This window comes from Elgaria multicarinata, chromosome 1 (assembly GCF_023053635.1).
Source record: "Elgaria multicarinata webbii isolate HBS135686 ecotype San Diego chromosome 1, rElgMul1.1.pri, whole genome shotgun sequence".
Taxonomy (NCBI): domain Eukaryota; kingdom Metazoa; phylum Chordata; class Lepidosauria; order Squamata; family Anguidae; genus Elgaria; species Elgaria multicarinata.
This window is the reverse complement of record NC_086171.1, coordinates 1,897,574-1,912,993: the sequence shown is the minus strand read 5'-3', so window position 1 is coordinate 1,912,993 and position 15,420 is coordinate 1,897,574. Positions and strand designations below refer to the sequence as shown.

Sequence of the window (15,420 nt, the reverse complement as noted above, 5' to 3'; positions counted from 1 at the left end):
TTGGAGCCGGCCTGACCTCCAGAGGCAGGGCTTCCACAGGAAGGGGGCCACCACACTGAAGGCTCTTCCCCAGTGGACTCCAATCGGAGGATGGGTCAATGTGGAGCCACCAGGAGCAGGCCCTCAGATGACCTCAGTGACCGGGCAGGTTGGTAGGGGAGGCGGCGGCGCTCTCTCAGGTATCCTGGGCCCAAGTTGTTCAGGGCATGGGTTTCAGTCTTACTCTTGCCATGGACTTGTTGTACAGCTTGGGGCAAGCCGCTGTCCCCAGCCTCAGTGGCACAGCTGTAAAACAACCCTTGTGAAGCGTCTGCACTTTGCCAGCCCAGTGCGTGTGTCGCGGCGTCTTTCAAGGGGTCCAAGACTTTGCGTCACCAAGACATCTTTTACTGGCCTAGCAATGTAGAGAGCAAACGAAACAAAGACAACAACAAAAGCCCAGTCCCCTCAATGCTGCCCCGCCAGTCGGTGCCATTCGTTTAGCCCAGCAGTGCCAGGTTGGCATTTGCACAGCAGGCCGGATGAATCACGGAACCATAGAATAGCAGAGTTGGAAGGGGCCCACAAGGCCATCGAGTCCAACCCCCTGCTCAATGCAGGAATCCACCCTAAAGCATCCCTGACAGATGGTTGTCCAGCTGCCTCTTGAAGGCCTCTAGTGTGGGAGAGCCCACAACCTCCCTAGGTCACTGATTCCATTGTCGCACTGCTCTAACAGTCAGGAAGTTTTTCCTGATGTCCAGCCAGAATCTGGCTTCCTTTAACTTGAGCCTGTTATTCCGTGTCCTGCACTCTGGGAGGATCGAGAAGAGATCCTGGCCCTCCTCTGTGGGACAACCTTTTAAGTATTTGAAGAGTGCTCTCATGTCTCCCCTCCATCTTCTCTTCTCCAGGCTAAACCTGCCCAGTTCTTTCAGTCTCTCTTCCTAGGGCTTTGTTTCCAGGCCCCTGACCATCCTGGTTGCCCAGGATGAAGTGGCAACCCGTTCCCCTAGATCCTTTCCGAGGGCCGGAAGCCTTCCACCCCGGTGTCCCCTGCGTCCAGGCGGCATTCTCCAGAGGCGCACCGCGTGTCCCCTTCCTTGCCCCGCGCCCCAAGTGCAGCGCGCCCTCAGCTCCCCAAGGGGGCCGCGCGCAGGGGAAACCCGAGCTGGCGCACGTGGGAACCAGCCCCTGGTTGCGGATCCGGGGCCCGAGCTGGGTTTCCCTTCCCGCGGGATGGCGGCGGCGGCGGCGGCGCTCGGGGAAGCGTAAAGCGCCAATCGCCTCTGAGAGTCCCGCGCCAAGGGGGGGAAGGGGCGAAGCGTGGAGATCCATGCCGCCCCCCCCCCACTCCCCGGAAAGTATTACGTCTGCGTGCTAAAGGGGGAGGGGGCCCCCGCCGTGCCGCTTCGGCCCTGCAGGGGGCGCGCCTCCCGGGCCAGGCCCCCGTTGTGCGGGCGTGTTTTTCTGCCAAATCGCTACAATTGCGCCTTGGATGTTTCCTCCAATGTAACCAGCCGCAGCCCCAGCAGCGCGTCCGCCCCGCCGGGCCTGCCTGCCTCCGCCTCCGCCTCCGCCTCCGCGCCCTCCGCCTGCTCGCTGCCGCCTGCGCGCCCCGGGACGCCCCTCACCCTGCCCGGGAGCCCGGATCGGCGCCTTCTCCGACGCGCAGCAGACCCCCCGCCCCCCCTCCGCGAAGGGCCATGGCTGAATGGGGCCCTGCCCAGGTGAGGGGGGCCGGGGGGGGGTCGGGGCAGCACTGAGGATTTGGGATGGGGGGGGGCTTGCTTAGAGCTGCACGGGCTGGATTCCCGGGGGGGGGGGAGTCGATTTGCTCAGGAAGTTGGATGCTGAGTCCCGAGCAGATTTGGCGGCCGGGGGGGGGGGGAGGGCAGGGGGACACAATAGTGAGAGAAGAAGTTGGACCCGTGGCTATCGATGCGGGGTAGGGGGGGGAGAGGGAGTAGGCCTTGGCTGTCATGGGGGGGACCCCCCCCCGCATCGCGCATGAAGAAGGCTCCCCCCCCACGGGGGAGGAGTAAAAAATGGATCTCGGTGTTTTGGTTGCTATTGGGGAGGGGAGAAATATCGGGGGGGGGTTAGTCCAATCAGTGTCTCCCCTTCCTTTGGGGGGGCACTGATCACTTTGATTCTTCTTAGCGGGGGTAGGGGTGCAGGGGAAAGAGCAAGGGACATGGCGGTGGGGGGGGCGGGGTTGCCCTGGATGGAGCTGGGGGCATTCATTGTAGTGGAGGAAGATGGGATGAGAAAATGGAAGAGTCCCAAGAGCCCCCTTGGCCAGATGCCCCCCCCCCCCATTCCCTCTGATTCCATTTTGGGCCTAGCCTGCTTAAGGATCTCCCCCCCTCCTCCCCCCCCCCCAGCCCTTTAACTCCTTGTCTGGGGAAGAGAGTCAGCATTTTTGATGAGTGAACGCACACATGCGCGGGGTGGTGGTGGTGGTGGTGCAGGCATGCAATGCCTCAGCCTCTGGCTAACGCCAAAGCAACTTTGTGGACCTGTGGTGAGATGCTCTGATTCACAGCTCTCCGGACAAAGCTTTCGCTTCTGGGAGCGGGACAGAGAACGCTCTGGGGACGGTGCTGTCTCCCCCCTCCTCTGCGCGCAGAGATGCTCTCTCTCTCTCCTGCGCACGGTCTCCTGGGGCCTCCCAGAAATGAGTCGCTGGGCTCTCTTCGCTGCAGTGATGCAGTTTGGTTGCACCGCCGGATTCGCTTTGTACCCATCGCTAGCTCGCCTCTGGAGCAGACTCCAGAGTTTTATTGGGGTGTCATGCATAGATGCAACCAATGCCTTTAGCTTCACGGGATTCCTGTGCACTTTCTCATTCAATGTGCGCACACGGTCCACCAGATGGACCTTTGGCCAAATCCAGCAGGGCCTCTTCTGGTATTGTACCAAATTGCAGTCACTTCTGGAGAGAGGCACAGCGATCCTATGTTCGCAGCAGGAAGGTCTCACCGTTCGAAGCTGGTTCTTCTAGCTCCATTAAAAGGGTTTCCTGCTTCTCAGTGTCTGATAAGAGGACGAAGGTGATGGCAATTATTTTTCAGGTCTGACTGAGGGGCCCCCGTGCAATCTACTCGACCGATGATTCACTGTTGATCTTTTCTGCGAGCAACTTTGCTCTAGGCTGGCCTTCCCCAATGGTGCGCTCCAGATGTTTTGGACTGCATCTCCGATCATTCCCAGCCATCATGGCCAATGGCTGGCTGGGAATGATGGGGGTTGACAGTCCAACACATCTGGATTGCACCAGGTTGGGGAACACTGCTCTAAGGGAAACTTTCCCGGACATCCCCTATATTTCTGGTTGCTGGGCTGTCAGCTCCTTGGGAGAATTAGTTGATTAACCATCTGCCCTATAACAGATTAATTAAATGTAAATACATTTGCATACTATCCAAACTTCAATATAGGCACCTCTCTGCAATTTTGAAGACATATGAGATAATTTGACCATTTTATCCACCAAAGTGAACACTCCCTTTTTTGGAAAAAGATCCATCGCTAAAATGTTGCGTTTTTTTCATTTCCTGTTTCATTTACACTACAGAACCTTTCCTTTAAAGAAAGGGAAGCAAGGATTCCTTTTAACATGCAGCCACACCACTTAATATTGGCTTCCAGTGATCATTAATGCTCTAGAAATGGATCATTACTGATTAAACCAATCAAAATGTGAAGCCCTATGAGATTGTGATAACATTAGAATCTTTTTTGGGTTCTACAACCTGCTGGCTGGACAATGCTGGGAGCTGTAGGACTTCTTTCTGTCTAAATATGCATAGGTTTTCACCCTAAATAATGCAAATTAAACACAATTTGCATACATCTTGTATAATATTGAAACTGACTACTGAAAGTCCTATTCCATTCCTGTAGCTAAAGAATTTTTCCCAGGCGGACTGTATTCAGAGTGTGTTCTCTTGAATGCAGCAAGTCAATATATATATTTATTTATTTATTTAGAATATTTATATACCGCTCCCCACTGAAAAGTTTCGAAGCGGTGTACAAGGTAAAATGAAAATAAAAAAAGAATAAAAACAGTTAAAACAAAATTTAAAAGAAGCAATAACAGTAATCCAATGCTGCATGTTAGAGAAAGGCTTCTTGGAATAAAGATGTTTTCAGGAGGCGCCGAAAGGAGTACAAGGTTGGAGCCTGCCTGACCTCCAGAGGCAGGGAATTCCACAGGAGGGGAGCCACCACGCTGAAGGCTCTTCCCCTGGTGGATTCCAATCGGAGGATGGATCTGTGTGGAACCACCAGGAGCGTGTTCCCCTGCAGGTATCAGACCCAGCTCCTGTCGAATTGAGGACAAAGACATCCTGTAGTCAGATTCTCCCCGTCACTCCAAACAACAATCAAACATTATACTGAAGCTTTTATAGGGTCAGGGGGATGTCATGTGACTCACTCTGGCCTATTGCCTTCGAGCTTCCTTGCTGCTCTTCCCGCAATTCCCTCTTTGGCCAGATCTGAGTGGCCGGGGCGCAACTTGAATCCGTACCTGACATCTCTCAGGCCCCATTGCAGAAGGCCGTGAATCACGCCAACCCTGCTAAGACCCTCCAAGTGCTTTTCTGACTCTGTGGACAGATCTACACATAGCAGGATATTGCGCTATGAAAGCGGTATATAAAAGGCAGGAGCCACACGACGGCTTTATAGTGGTATTGAAGTGCTCTGACAACTGTTGGGGCCCCTGGACACAGACCACGTGCCGCTTTCGTAGTGCAATATCCTGCTTGGTGTAGACCTGGCCTCTCTCTCTCTCTCTCTCTCTCTCTCTCCAACTGCTTCTGTGCCTTTTCTCCGCTTTGCAATCACTACTGGCACTCCTGCCCCATACGTAAACATGGCGGCTGGGAATAGGAATGAAGGAAACGTGGCCGCCCGTAGCCAATGGGATGGCAGGCCCAACCCGATTGCTGTAACAAAGAGACCTAGCCCTGGGGTGGCATAGAGGTGGCTTACGTGGTCCTTTGCGTGGCTCCTTCCAGCCGGAGGCCAAGTAGGTTGTGGTTATTCCCCGTCTGAAAGATGGGAAGTTGTTTGGATAAGCTGGGAAATCAATGTTGGTCCATTCACCCCGTCTGCTGGGCTGCCTTGGCTCACCATTCTCCTTGCTTCAGCGTGCTTTTGCTGTTCCTCTCTAATTAGACTGCTTCTTGTTATCTTGTGCCTAAATTGTTAGCTTGTTTGGACAAGGGAAGATTTTTCTGCATACGTAATATGTTCCCCCCCCCTTCCATTGCCCTCGGTAGTCACATCAACGTGATTGTTGTAATTGAATCTGTTAAGGCACTTCTAAGCACAAGGAAAACTTTGGCCATTCCAGTTTTAATTTCCAGAAAAAGGCTGCTGTTGATCGCCTTGGACTTCAGCCCTAGATCCTCTGTCCCCAGAAGCCCTACCTACTAATCCTCTTGAATAATAATAATAATAATAATAATAATAATAATAATAATAATAATAATAATTCTCAAATCCCAGATAGAGCCTCCTATTGGTATAATTTAAGCAAATCACTCATTATTTTGTATACATTTACATGAGTTTCTCAGCTTCCTCAGTTTTCAAGTAAATTGGAATTCCTGACCAAAAATGGAGGCTACTGAGGGGAACTGAAGTAGAGGAATGACTCAAAACTTGCCTTTGGGGGGGGGGGGGGAGGCATTCAAGAAAAGTTTAGACATATGCCTGGAGACATGGTGGGGCACATTTCTCTTAGCAGTGTTTCAGATCTAGGATACCTTCTTTTAGGTCTATCTTTTGGTCCACAAAATCTATAGCAGTCTTCTCCCAGCCTTGTGCCCTCCAGATGTTTCGGATGACAATTTCCAGAATTTCCTATCACTAGCCAGGGGCTGATGGGAGTTGAAATCCAAAACATCTGGAGGGCACCAGGTTGGAGGAGGCATTCCAGTGCTACGATTCCATGTCCTTGGCATCGTTCAGCAACTGAGTCATGGCCAGACTTGTCAGTAGCAAAACATCACGGTGTCATGATGGTCAGGATCAGGGACAGGAGGTCAAGAAGTGTCAACAGCCACTTGGCAGTCCTGGCCGTTCCCAAAAAAATCCCCAATAACAGAATGTCCTGCTGTAAGGGTGATACATACATACATTCAGCTGTTTATTAACACTATTGCTTGTTATTTCTGTAGCACCATGAGTATATAAGGCAGCCTTGCATTTGCCAACTGCAAGAATTCTTCGCAGGTGACGGAGGAGATTGGCAGTGGATAGATGGATTGCTCCATCTGTCTTCTGAAAGCCCACCTGGTTTCTATGCTGGGAATCCAGGATGGTGCTTCCGCCTTCCCTGCCAAAACAGATATTACTTTTTAACCTTTACTCTAGAGTAGATGCAGGGCTCCTGATAACAGATTGGGATCTTGGCAAGGGAAGGGGCTTTAACTAGGGTGACCCTATGAAAAGGAGGACAGGACTCCTGTATCTTTAACAGTTGTATTGAAAAGGAAAGTTCAGCAGGTGTCATTTGTATATATGGGGAATCTGGGAACTTTCCTCTTCATCAGAGCAGTTAAAGCTGCAGGTGCCCTGCCTTCTTTTAAATCTGGGCTCTCTAGTATAGTTCCTGCAGCTTGAACTGTTGTGATAAAGAGGGAATTTCACCAGGTTCTCCATATATACAAATGACACCTGCTGAAATTCCCTTTTGTAGGCAACTTTTAAAGATACAGGAGTCCAGTCCTCCTTTTCATATGGTCACCCTACTTTAACCCTTTCCCACTGGCTATAAACCCAATCTGGATTTTTTTTTGGGGGGGGGGGGGCTTCGCCTGCAATGTCTATTGCAAACTGGTGATTCATTTGCTTAATGGATCTCTGTTTTGCAATAGAAATTTCAGGTGCAGTCCAGATTGGTCCCATAGCAGGGGGAGAAGGGGAGCATTAAATCCCCCTAACCTTTCCCCACCCCAATCCAAATTGGAGGCCCTGCAGAATAAAAATGAGGGGGGCGGGGGGGGGGGAGATGGTAGCTACATCTTTCAAGTAATGATGTTTTTTACCCATCGAACCACAGCAGTCTAGTGTAGGAGGGACTTCTTGCCCTGACCTTTCTCTGCCAGTTCACTTGGTGGGAAAGGGGTTTTACTAACCTGCTAAAACGCCAGTAGTGCGCATTCCCCTGCTGGACACAGAAGACGGGCCTTCACTTCCTCGGTGCTATGGATGGAAATGCAAGCGAAAGCCTCACAGCAGGCCAGTAACTTTTGTGTACTTATTTACGAGGGTGGTATATGGCCGTTTACAGCAAAAGCAAAATGGTCCCTGCCCCAAAGCATTTACAGTAAACATGTTGATGGAGCTGGAGCTGGGAAAAGAGGCCAGAATATTGGATGAAGGTGAGCAGATGCAGCTACATGGACTTCGTGTTTGCTTTTGACTGGAAATGGGGACTTGAGAGTTACACCAAAGGCGTTTGTGACGGCGGGTCAGTCCACAGAAAGATGCAAATGGGAGTCTAGGTGGTGGTAGCAGTGACCGGAAAAGGCAGCTTCAAGGGGAGGAAGACATCCACAGGGTCTAGCAGGAACTAGGACAATCGCAAACCAGCTCAACGGAGTCTGAACGTTATCAATGCACAGGCAAGCAAGGAGCAACAGCATCCTTGGGACGCTTTTATAGCCAACTAGAGCTTCTAGGGACCAATTGGAAGCTGTGGGTGGAACCAAGTACACAGTTTGGTTGAGAGAACACACCCTACCCATGATGCCTTGGACCAGGTGAAGGTTCCGGGGGAGAGGGCCGGCTAGGAAAGTTCCCATTTCAATCCTTGGCTGATCCTGGCAATCACTTATATAATTTATTTATTTATTTATTTTATTACGTTTATATACCACTCCACAGCCGAAGCTCTCTGGGCGGTTTACAACAATTAAAAAAATGGTAAACATTAAAAGTATACAAAATTTAAAAACCATCAAAAACATAAAAAAAAGTATAAAAACAACAGTATCCATTTAAAAACAACAATTCTGGGGTCCATTAAAAACAAACTTAACGTTGTTAAATGCTGTTAAAATGCCTGGGAGAAGAGGAAAGTCTTGACCTGGCGCCGAAAAGATAACAATGTTGGCGCCAGGCGAGCCTCATCGGGGAGATCATTCCACAGTCGGGGGGCAACCACCGAGAAGGCCCTCTGCCTTGTTGCCATCCTCCGAGCTTCCCTCGGAGTAGGCACTCGGAGGAGGACCTTAGATGTTGAGTGCAGTGTAAGGGGAGGTTCATGTCGGGAGAGGCGTTCCGTCAGGTATCGCGGTCCCAAGCCATGTAGGGCTTTATAGGTTAAAACCAGCACCTTGAATTGGGCTTGGAAACGTACAGGCAGCCAATGCAAGCGGGCCAGAAACAGTGTTATATGTTCGAACCTCCCTGTTCCAGCTATCAATCTGGCCGCCGCATTTTGCACAAACAAAAGGGATTCCTTCACCTATGGGGCACCCTCATGCAATCTTCCTGGTCTAGTGGATATTTTGGACTACAACTCCCAGCATCCCTGTGCATTGGCCATGCTGGCTGATGGGAGTTGAAGTCCAAAAGTTCTGGAGGCACCAGTTTAGGGAATGCTGCCTATAGCTGCTAAGGACTGTCAGAAACAGGTTAGGTGGGTGGGTTGATGTTTTACTCCAAGGATGTGAGAAGAAGTAGCAAGTTTAGGTTACTGCCTCTGATACCTCCAGTATATGCAGCTTATATGCAGCAGTTACTGGAGGTGCTGTTGCACCATGTCCTGCCTTGTTGGTCCCTGGCCGACGGCTGGTTGGCCACTATGTGAACAGAGTGTTGGACTAGATGGACACTTGGTCTGATCCAGCATCAGGGCCCTTCTGATGTTCTTAAAAGTTAGAAAGAATATCGAATGATAAGAACAACGTACTGTTGGGATGCATAAGAATGCATTGATGGTGCTATATAAATAAATAAATAAATAAATAATAATAATAATAATAATAATAATAATAATAACATAAGAGCCATGCTGGATCCGACCAAAGGGCCATCTAGTCTAACACTCTGTTCACATAGTAGCAAAACAGCTGTCAGCCAGGGACCCACAAGCAGGACATGAGTGCAACAGCACCCTCTCACCCATGTTCCCCAGCAATTGGTGTACATAGGCTTACTGCCCCTGATACTGGAGGTAGTTGAAGCACATCAGGACTAGAAGCCCTCGATAGCCTTCTCCTCCTCTAGGAATTTCTCCAGCTCCTTTTCAAAGCCATCCAAATTGGTGGCCATCACCACATCTTGTGGTAGTGAGTTCCATAGTTTAACTCTACGCTGTGTGAAGGAGTCCTTCCTTCTTTCGGTCCTGAATCTCCTACTAATTGTACTAGTTAGCTTCATGGGATGTGCCTGGGTTCTAGTATTATATGATCGGGAGAAAAAAGTCTCCCTCTGCACATTCTCCACACCATGCTTAATTCTGTACAGTTCTATCATGTCTCCCCCTTAGCCTCCTTTTCCCCAGCTAAACAATCCCAGCTGTTGTCACCTTCCCTCGTAGGGGAGACGCTCCAGCCCCTTCATCATTTGAGTTGCCCTTTCCTGCACTTTTTCCAGCTCTCTAGTGTGACACTATAGATTTGCATAAAGGCAGTATGATATTGGCAGTTTTATACTGTATTTTGTAATTGTGCTTTTAACATGTTGGTTGTTTTATTATGGTTTTAATTTTTGTGAACCGCCCAGAGAGCTTCGGCTATTGGGCGGTATAAAAACGTAATAATAATAATAATAAAAATCTCAATTCCTTTTCATGTAATGCCTAAAATGGAGTTTGCCTTCTTTACAGAAGCCGCACACTGGGTGGACATTTTCAGGGAGCTGTCCACCACAACCCCAAGAACTTTTTCTTGTTCCATCACCGCCACCTCAGATCCCATCTGGTTATACTTGAAGTTGGGATGTTTTGCCCCATTGCTTACATTCAACTGCGTTTAGATGCCCACTCTCCCAGTTTGGAAGCATCCTTTCGGAGCTCCACACAATTCCCTTTTCCCCCCCCAACCACCCTAAATTTATTTTATTTATTTATTTTATTTATTTATTGCACTTATATACCACTCCCATAGCCAGGGCTCTCTGGGCAGTTTACAGAAATTCTAAAATTAAGAATAATTTGGTGTCATTGGCAAACCTGCTCACTCCTCATTCCAGATCATTTTCATTGAGGAAGGTCTTAACCTGGTGTCAAAATGTCTACGGTGAAGTGGCCAGGCGGGGAGGGCATTCTGGCCGGCGAGATCACATTACGCCAGTCCTTTTACAACTTCACTGGCTGCCAGTCCAGGTCCGGGCCCAATTCAAAGTGCTGGTATTAACATTTAAAGCCCTAAACGGTTTGGGGCCAGGTTATCTGAAGGAACGCCTCCTCCCATATGTACCTACCCGGACCTTAAGATCATCTACAGGGGGCCTTCTCCATGAGCCCCTGCCAAAGGAAGTGAGGCAGGTGGCTACTAGGAGGAGGGCTTTCTCCGCTGTGGCACCCCGGTTGTGGAACGAGCTCCCCAGAGAGGTCCGCTTGGCGCCTACACTGTACTGCTTTCGTCGCCAGCTGAAGACCTTTTTATTCACTCAGTATTTTAACACTTAATTTTAACTTAAATTTAAATTTTACTGTTTTAACTCTGTATTTTAATCCTATATCAACTTTGCTGTGTGGTTTTATCCTGGTTGTGCTTTTTATACTGTATTTCGTAATTGTGTTTTAAACTGTTGGGTGTTTTACTGTGGTTTTAATTTTTGTGAACCGCCCAGAGAGCTTCGGCTATTGGGCGGTATAGAAATTTAATAAATAAATAAATAAATAAATAAATTCTGCAGACGGTGGGGCCACTACAGAGGAGGCTCTTTCCCTGGTATCCACTCGTCGTGCCATTGTGGGCAGCGGCACCCAGCGGGTTGGGTTGCTTGGAAAACTCCCTGCGTTTCTGACCGTCCTGCTTTCCCTCCAGATCCAGGAATGGAACGTCGAGGCTCAACACCTCATGCCGCTCCAGCCTCCCCTCGTCCCCGAGTTGAGCCACATGAGGGAAGCTCAGCTGCACACAGCTGAAGCGTCCCTCTGGAGCGTCGTGGCCACCGTCCAGGCCATGGAGAGGAAGATAGATTTGCTGGCCACACGGCTGCTCAGCCTGGAGGGCCGCTCCGGAAACGCCGAGAAGAAATTGCTGGACTGCGAGAAGACGGCCATGGAGTTCGGCAACCAGCTGGAGAGCAAGTGGGCTGTGCTGGGGACTCTGATCCAGGAGTATGGGCTGCTGCAGAGGAGGCTGGAGAACATGGAGAACCTGCTGAAGAACCGGAACTTCTGGGTCCTCCGGCTGCCCCCTGGCGCCAAAGGAGAAATCCCCAAGGTAGCCATAAGAAGGGAGGGAACGTGGTACCTAGCGGAGTGGAGTCTGGGGGAAAAGGAAAGGCTGTGGGTAGTCAAACAGTTAGAAAACTCTTCAAATACTTGAAAGGTTGTCACACAGAGGAGGGCCAGGATCTCTTCTCGGTCCTCCCAGAGTGCAGGACACGGAATAACGGGCTCAAGTTAAAGGAAGCCAGATTCTGGCTGGACATCAGGAAAAACTTCCTGACTGTTAGAGCAGTACGACAATGGAATCAGTTACCTAGGGAGGTTGTGGGCTCTCCCACACTGGAGGCATTCAAGAGGCAGCTGGACAACCATCATAGACTCATAGAAGAGTAGAGTTGGAAGGGGCCCACAAGGCCATTGAGTCCAACCCCCTGGCTCAATGCAGGAATCCACCCTAAAGCATCCCTGACAGATGGTTGTCCAGCTGCCTCTTGAAGGCCTCTAGTGTGGGAGAGCCCACAACCTCCCTAGGTAACTGGTTCCGTTATTGTACTGCTCTGAGCAAGGGGTTGGACTCGATGGCCTTGTAGGCCCCTTCCAACTCTGCTATTCTATGATTCTATGTGTAGACCAAAAAACACACCTTCAACTCCCAGCATTCCTCAGCCACTATACTTTGAGTTGTAGGACTTTTTTCAGTCTAAACATGAGTAGGATTGCACTCTTATTTATTTATTCCATTGCTTTACCGCCAATATCCAAAGCTCTCTGGGGTTGTTCAGTATATAACACTTACAACCATACAAATAGAAAAATGTAATAAAATCTAATGTAAAACCTAAACAGAGTTTAAAACAGTTCATTCCGTAGTCAGGGGGCCACCACAGAGAAGGCCCTCTCTCTTGTGGGCACCTTCCAAGCCTCCCTTGAAGGTGGCACTCAGAAAGGAGGGCAGATGTTGATCACAGTGTCCAGGTATATTCAGGTCAGATTGCTGGTTTGGGACCATCAGTCCCATACTAGCAATGTATGGTCACCAAGATGTCTGAGCGTTTTTATCTTCGCAGATGCCGGTGACCTTTGTTGACATCGCGGTGTATTTCTCCGCTGAAGAATGGAAGAACTTGGCTGAATGGCAGAAGGGCCTCTACAATAACCTGGTGAAGGAGAACTACGAGTCTTTGCTGAGCCTGGGTATAAGAACAGCCTGAGCATGCATGCATCGTATTTTATTTTATTATTATTGTTGTTCGTTTATTGATTACATTTCTATCCCGCTCCATAGCTGAAGCTCTCCGGGTGGTTTACAAAAGATATTTAGAGCATTCAAAGCATTTCACAGATAGTACCTTTGTCTTTCTTACAACAACGCTGTAAGGCGGGCCAGTAGTATTCATCCTTCAATTACATGAGACTGAGGGCTCAACTACACCAAGCAGGATATTCCACTATGAAAGTGGTATGAAAGTGGTATATAAAAGGCAGGAGCCACACGACTGCTTTATAGCGGTATTGAAGTGCACTGACAACTGTTGGGGCCCATGGACACAGGCCACGTGCCGCTTTCATACTGCTCTCATACCGCTATATCCTGCTTGGTGTGGCTCCTGTCTTTTATATACCGCTTTCATCGTGGAATATCCTGCTTGGTGTAGGTTTGCCCTGAGAAAATAGTGGCTTGGCTGAGGCTACCTCATGAGTTTGGGGCAGAAGCAAGATTTGAACTGGGGACTTTCAAGGTCACACCTCTTAGCCACTGGGCTCCACTAGGCCTAAACACCACGCTTCTGCTTGTCTGTTGAGAACAGCCAAGAGACCTGGGACGTTCCCCGCTTGGTGGTGGCTCTGTTCAGCCATTTTGATTTCGGCTGGAATTGTGTCCGGATGACCCCAGAAGGATCACGTGGGATGAGGTTCCCCATTGGGGTGATCCTTGCCTCGGTGACAGAGGGTGTGTTTTAGGAAGTGGTCTTAGGACAAGATGTTGGTGGTGATGGATGATGATTGATCACATATAGAAGTGTCTAAAACCTTCTCAGTGCAGTACAGAGAGAAAATGATGACACTCCCAGCCTGAATTCTCACAACCAGACAGACACGATACAAAAGGAAAAAGGGATGAAGAGGGAAGAGGAAAGCATGCACTGCCTGACGGGAGGGGCCAGATCGAACTCCCCGTTGCCATGACGTTCCTCCTGGGAGGCAGGCTGGGGCATGCTGGGAATTGTAGGACTTTTTTTCTGCCTAAACATGTGTAAGATTGCTCCTTAACCTCCACCAGAGGAACTGAAGTGAAAGCCTTTTTATTTTCTCAGCATTTTAACAGTCTAGCAACTTAATTTTAACGTTGCTGTTTTAAACTTGTATTTTAAATCTGTATTAATTTCTGCATTGCCACTTGGTTTTAATCTGGCTGTGTTTTTATATTGTATTTTATATTATGCTTTTATACTGTTTGTTTTATATTTTGAATGGTTTTTATGGTTTTAATTTTTGTAAACCGCCCAGAGAGCTTTGGCTATTGGGCGGTATAAAAATGCAATAAATAAATAAATTACCGGCATCTCACTTCGGATCCAGCTGGAGTCTTTGCACTGTCATGCCGACAGCCCAAAACCGCTCTACGCAGTTAGATTTTGCTTTTTTAAGAGCCCACGAAGAGGTTTTGCCTGGAGATAGAATAAAGGAGCGGGGAAAGGCATGGTTGTTGGACTGGGAGTCAGGAGATCTGGGTTCTAGTCCCCACTCGGCCACGGAAACCCACTGGGTGACTTTGGGCCAGTCACGAACTTTCAGCCCAGCCTACCTCGCAGGGTTGTTGTTGTGAGGCTAAAATGGAGAGGAAGAGGATTATGTGTGCTGCCTTGGGTTCCTTGGAGGAAAAAAGGCGGGATATAAATGCAATAATAATAAATGATAGACCGCGTGTGTGTGTGTTTGTGTGCGGAGAAAGGTCGCTACAGAGAATCTTGCCGCTTCAGTGCATCCTTCTCCCCCTTTCCCAGGCGCTGAGGTGAATGTGTCCAAGGCGGAGCCCCATCCCAGGATTGAGCGGGGAGCAGAAACGTGCATCCCAGAGCAGCAGAACGCAAAGGAGCGGGAAATTGCCACAGATCCTTGCACAGGTGAGGAAAACTGTTTAGAAGAGAATGAGGGATTGTGGGTGTTGCCAAATGCGGCCGATGTCCTGTGGTCATTTGAAAGATGTCCTTTCCTGCAAGGTGCTCTGGGTTTTTTCCTTCATAACTGCTATTAGAGCAGAGGTGGGGAAATTATTTTGGGTGTGGGGCTGGATACTCCCCCTCTCTAGCCCTCTATGGGCCGAATATCAAGGGGCGTGTCCATGCCTCCTGACGTTAGGGGCTGTGGCCACGTCCACCCCGTTGTCATTGGGTTTCCAGCCTGAGGCCTCAACTGGAACTGGAGGGCGACAGGCGTAAAGTGGGAAACGCGTGTTATTTCCAAGCTGCGAATGGAGATAACAGGTATTCGTCTCTCTGCCGCCTCCCCAAGCCTGCCAGTAGCCTCCAGGCTCGGGAGAGGAAGACATGGGGCCCACGCAGGGAGGCCAAGCCTCTGCAGTCCGGAAGGAGACCCTCCCACGGGCTGCAGGTTCCATCCTGGGGCAGGAAGGGGGTTGACCCCATTGCAAGCATGCAAGGAGCAGGGAGGACTTCAGCGGATTTGCAAATTATTTAGCATAATTTGCATATTAAGCAGGTAAGCTGGGTTGGCTCAGCTGGCACAACGGGAGTCAGCGATTGCAATGCTACCTCGCCCGCCCCCTAAACACAAGTGTGTTCAAGACAAACTAAGCACTTATTTATGTATTTATTTTCAGTGCATAATTGACTTGCGGAATGCGTTGCCAGAAGAAGTATTTTGGTGGGCACGGTCTTCAGTGGCTCCTCTGATGGGTTTTTTTTTGGGGGGGGGGAGGGGAGAGGAGGGTGTTATTATGCCCTTTATAAGGAGATGTACAACCAGCCGGTTGCCCGCCCTCATCTAGGGTGACCCTATGAAAAGGAGGACAGGGCTCCTGTACCTTTAACAGTTGTATTGAAAAG

The 15,420-nt window shown here is 49.6% G+C and overlaps 1 protein-coding gene across 1 annotated transcript in view; it reads left to right on the top strand.

Moving 5' to 3' along the window:
- Positions 1-1,637: 1,637 nt before the first annotated feature.
- LOC134395784 (zinc finger protein 282-like) overlaps positions 1,638-15,420 on the top strand; it is a 32,850-nt gene continuing 19,067 nt past the window's right edge. The window contains exons 1-4 of the mRNA XM_063121949.1: positions 1,638-1,709; positions 11,004-11,405; positions 12,421-12,547; positions 14,359-14,478. Of these exons, the coding sequence (XP_062978019.1) occupies positions 1,686-1,709; positions 11,004-11,405; positions 12,421-12,547; positions 14,359-14,478 (673 nt within the window). The 5' untranslated portion in view covers positions 1,638-1,685. The remainder of the gene's footprint in view (positions 1,710-11,003; positions 11,406-12,420; positions 12,548-14,358; positions 14,479-15,420) is intronic.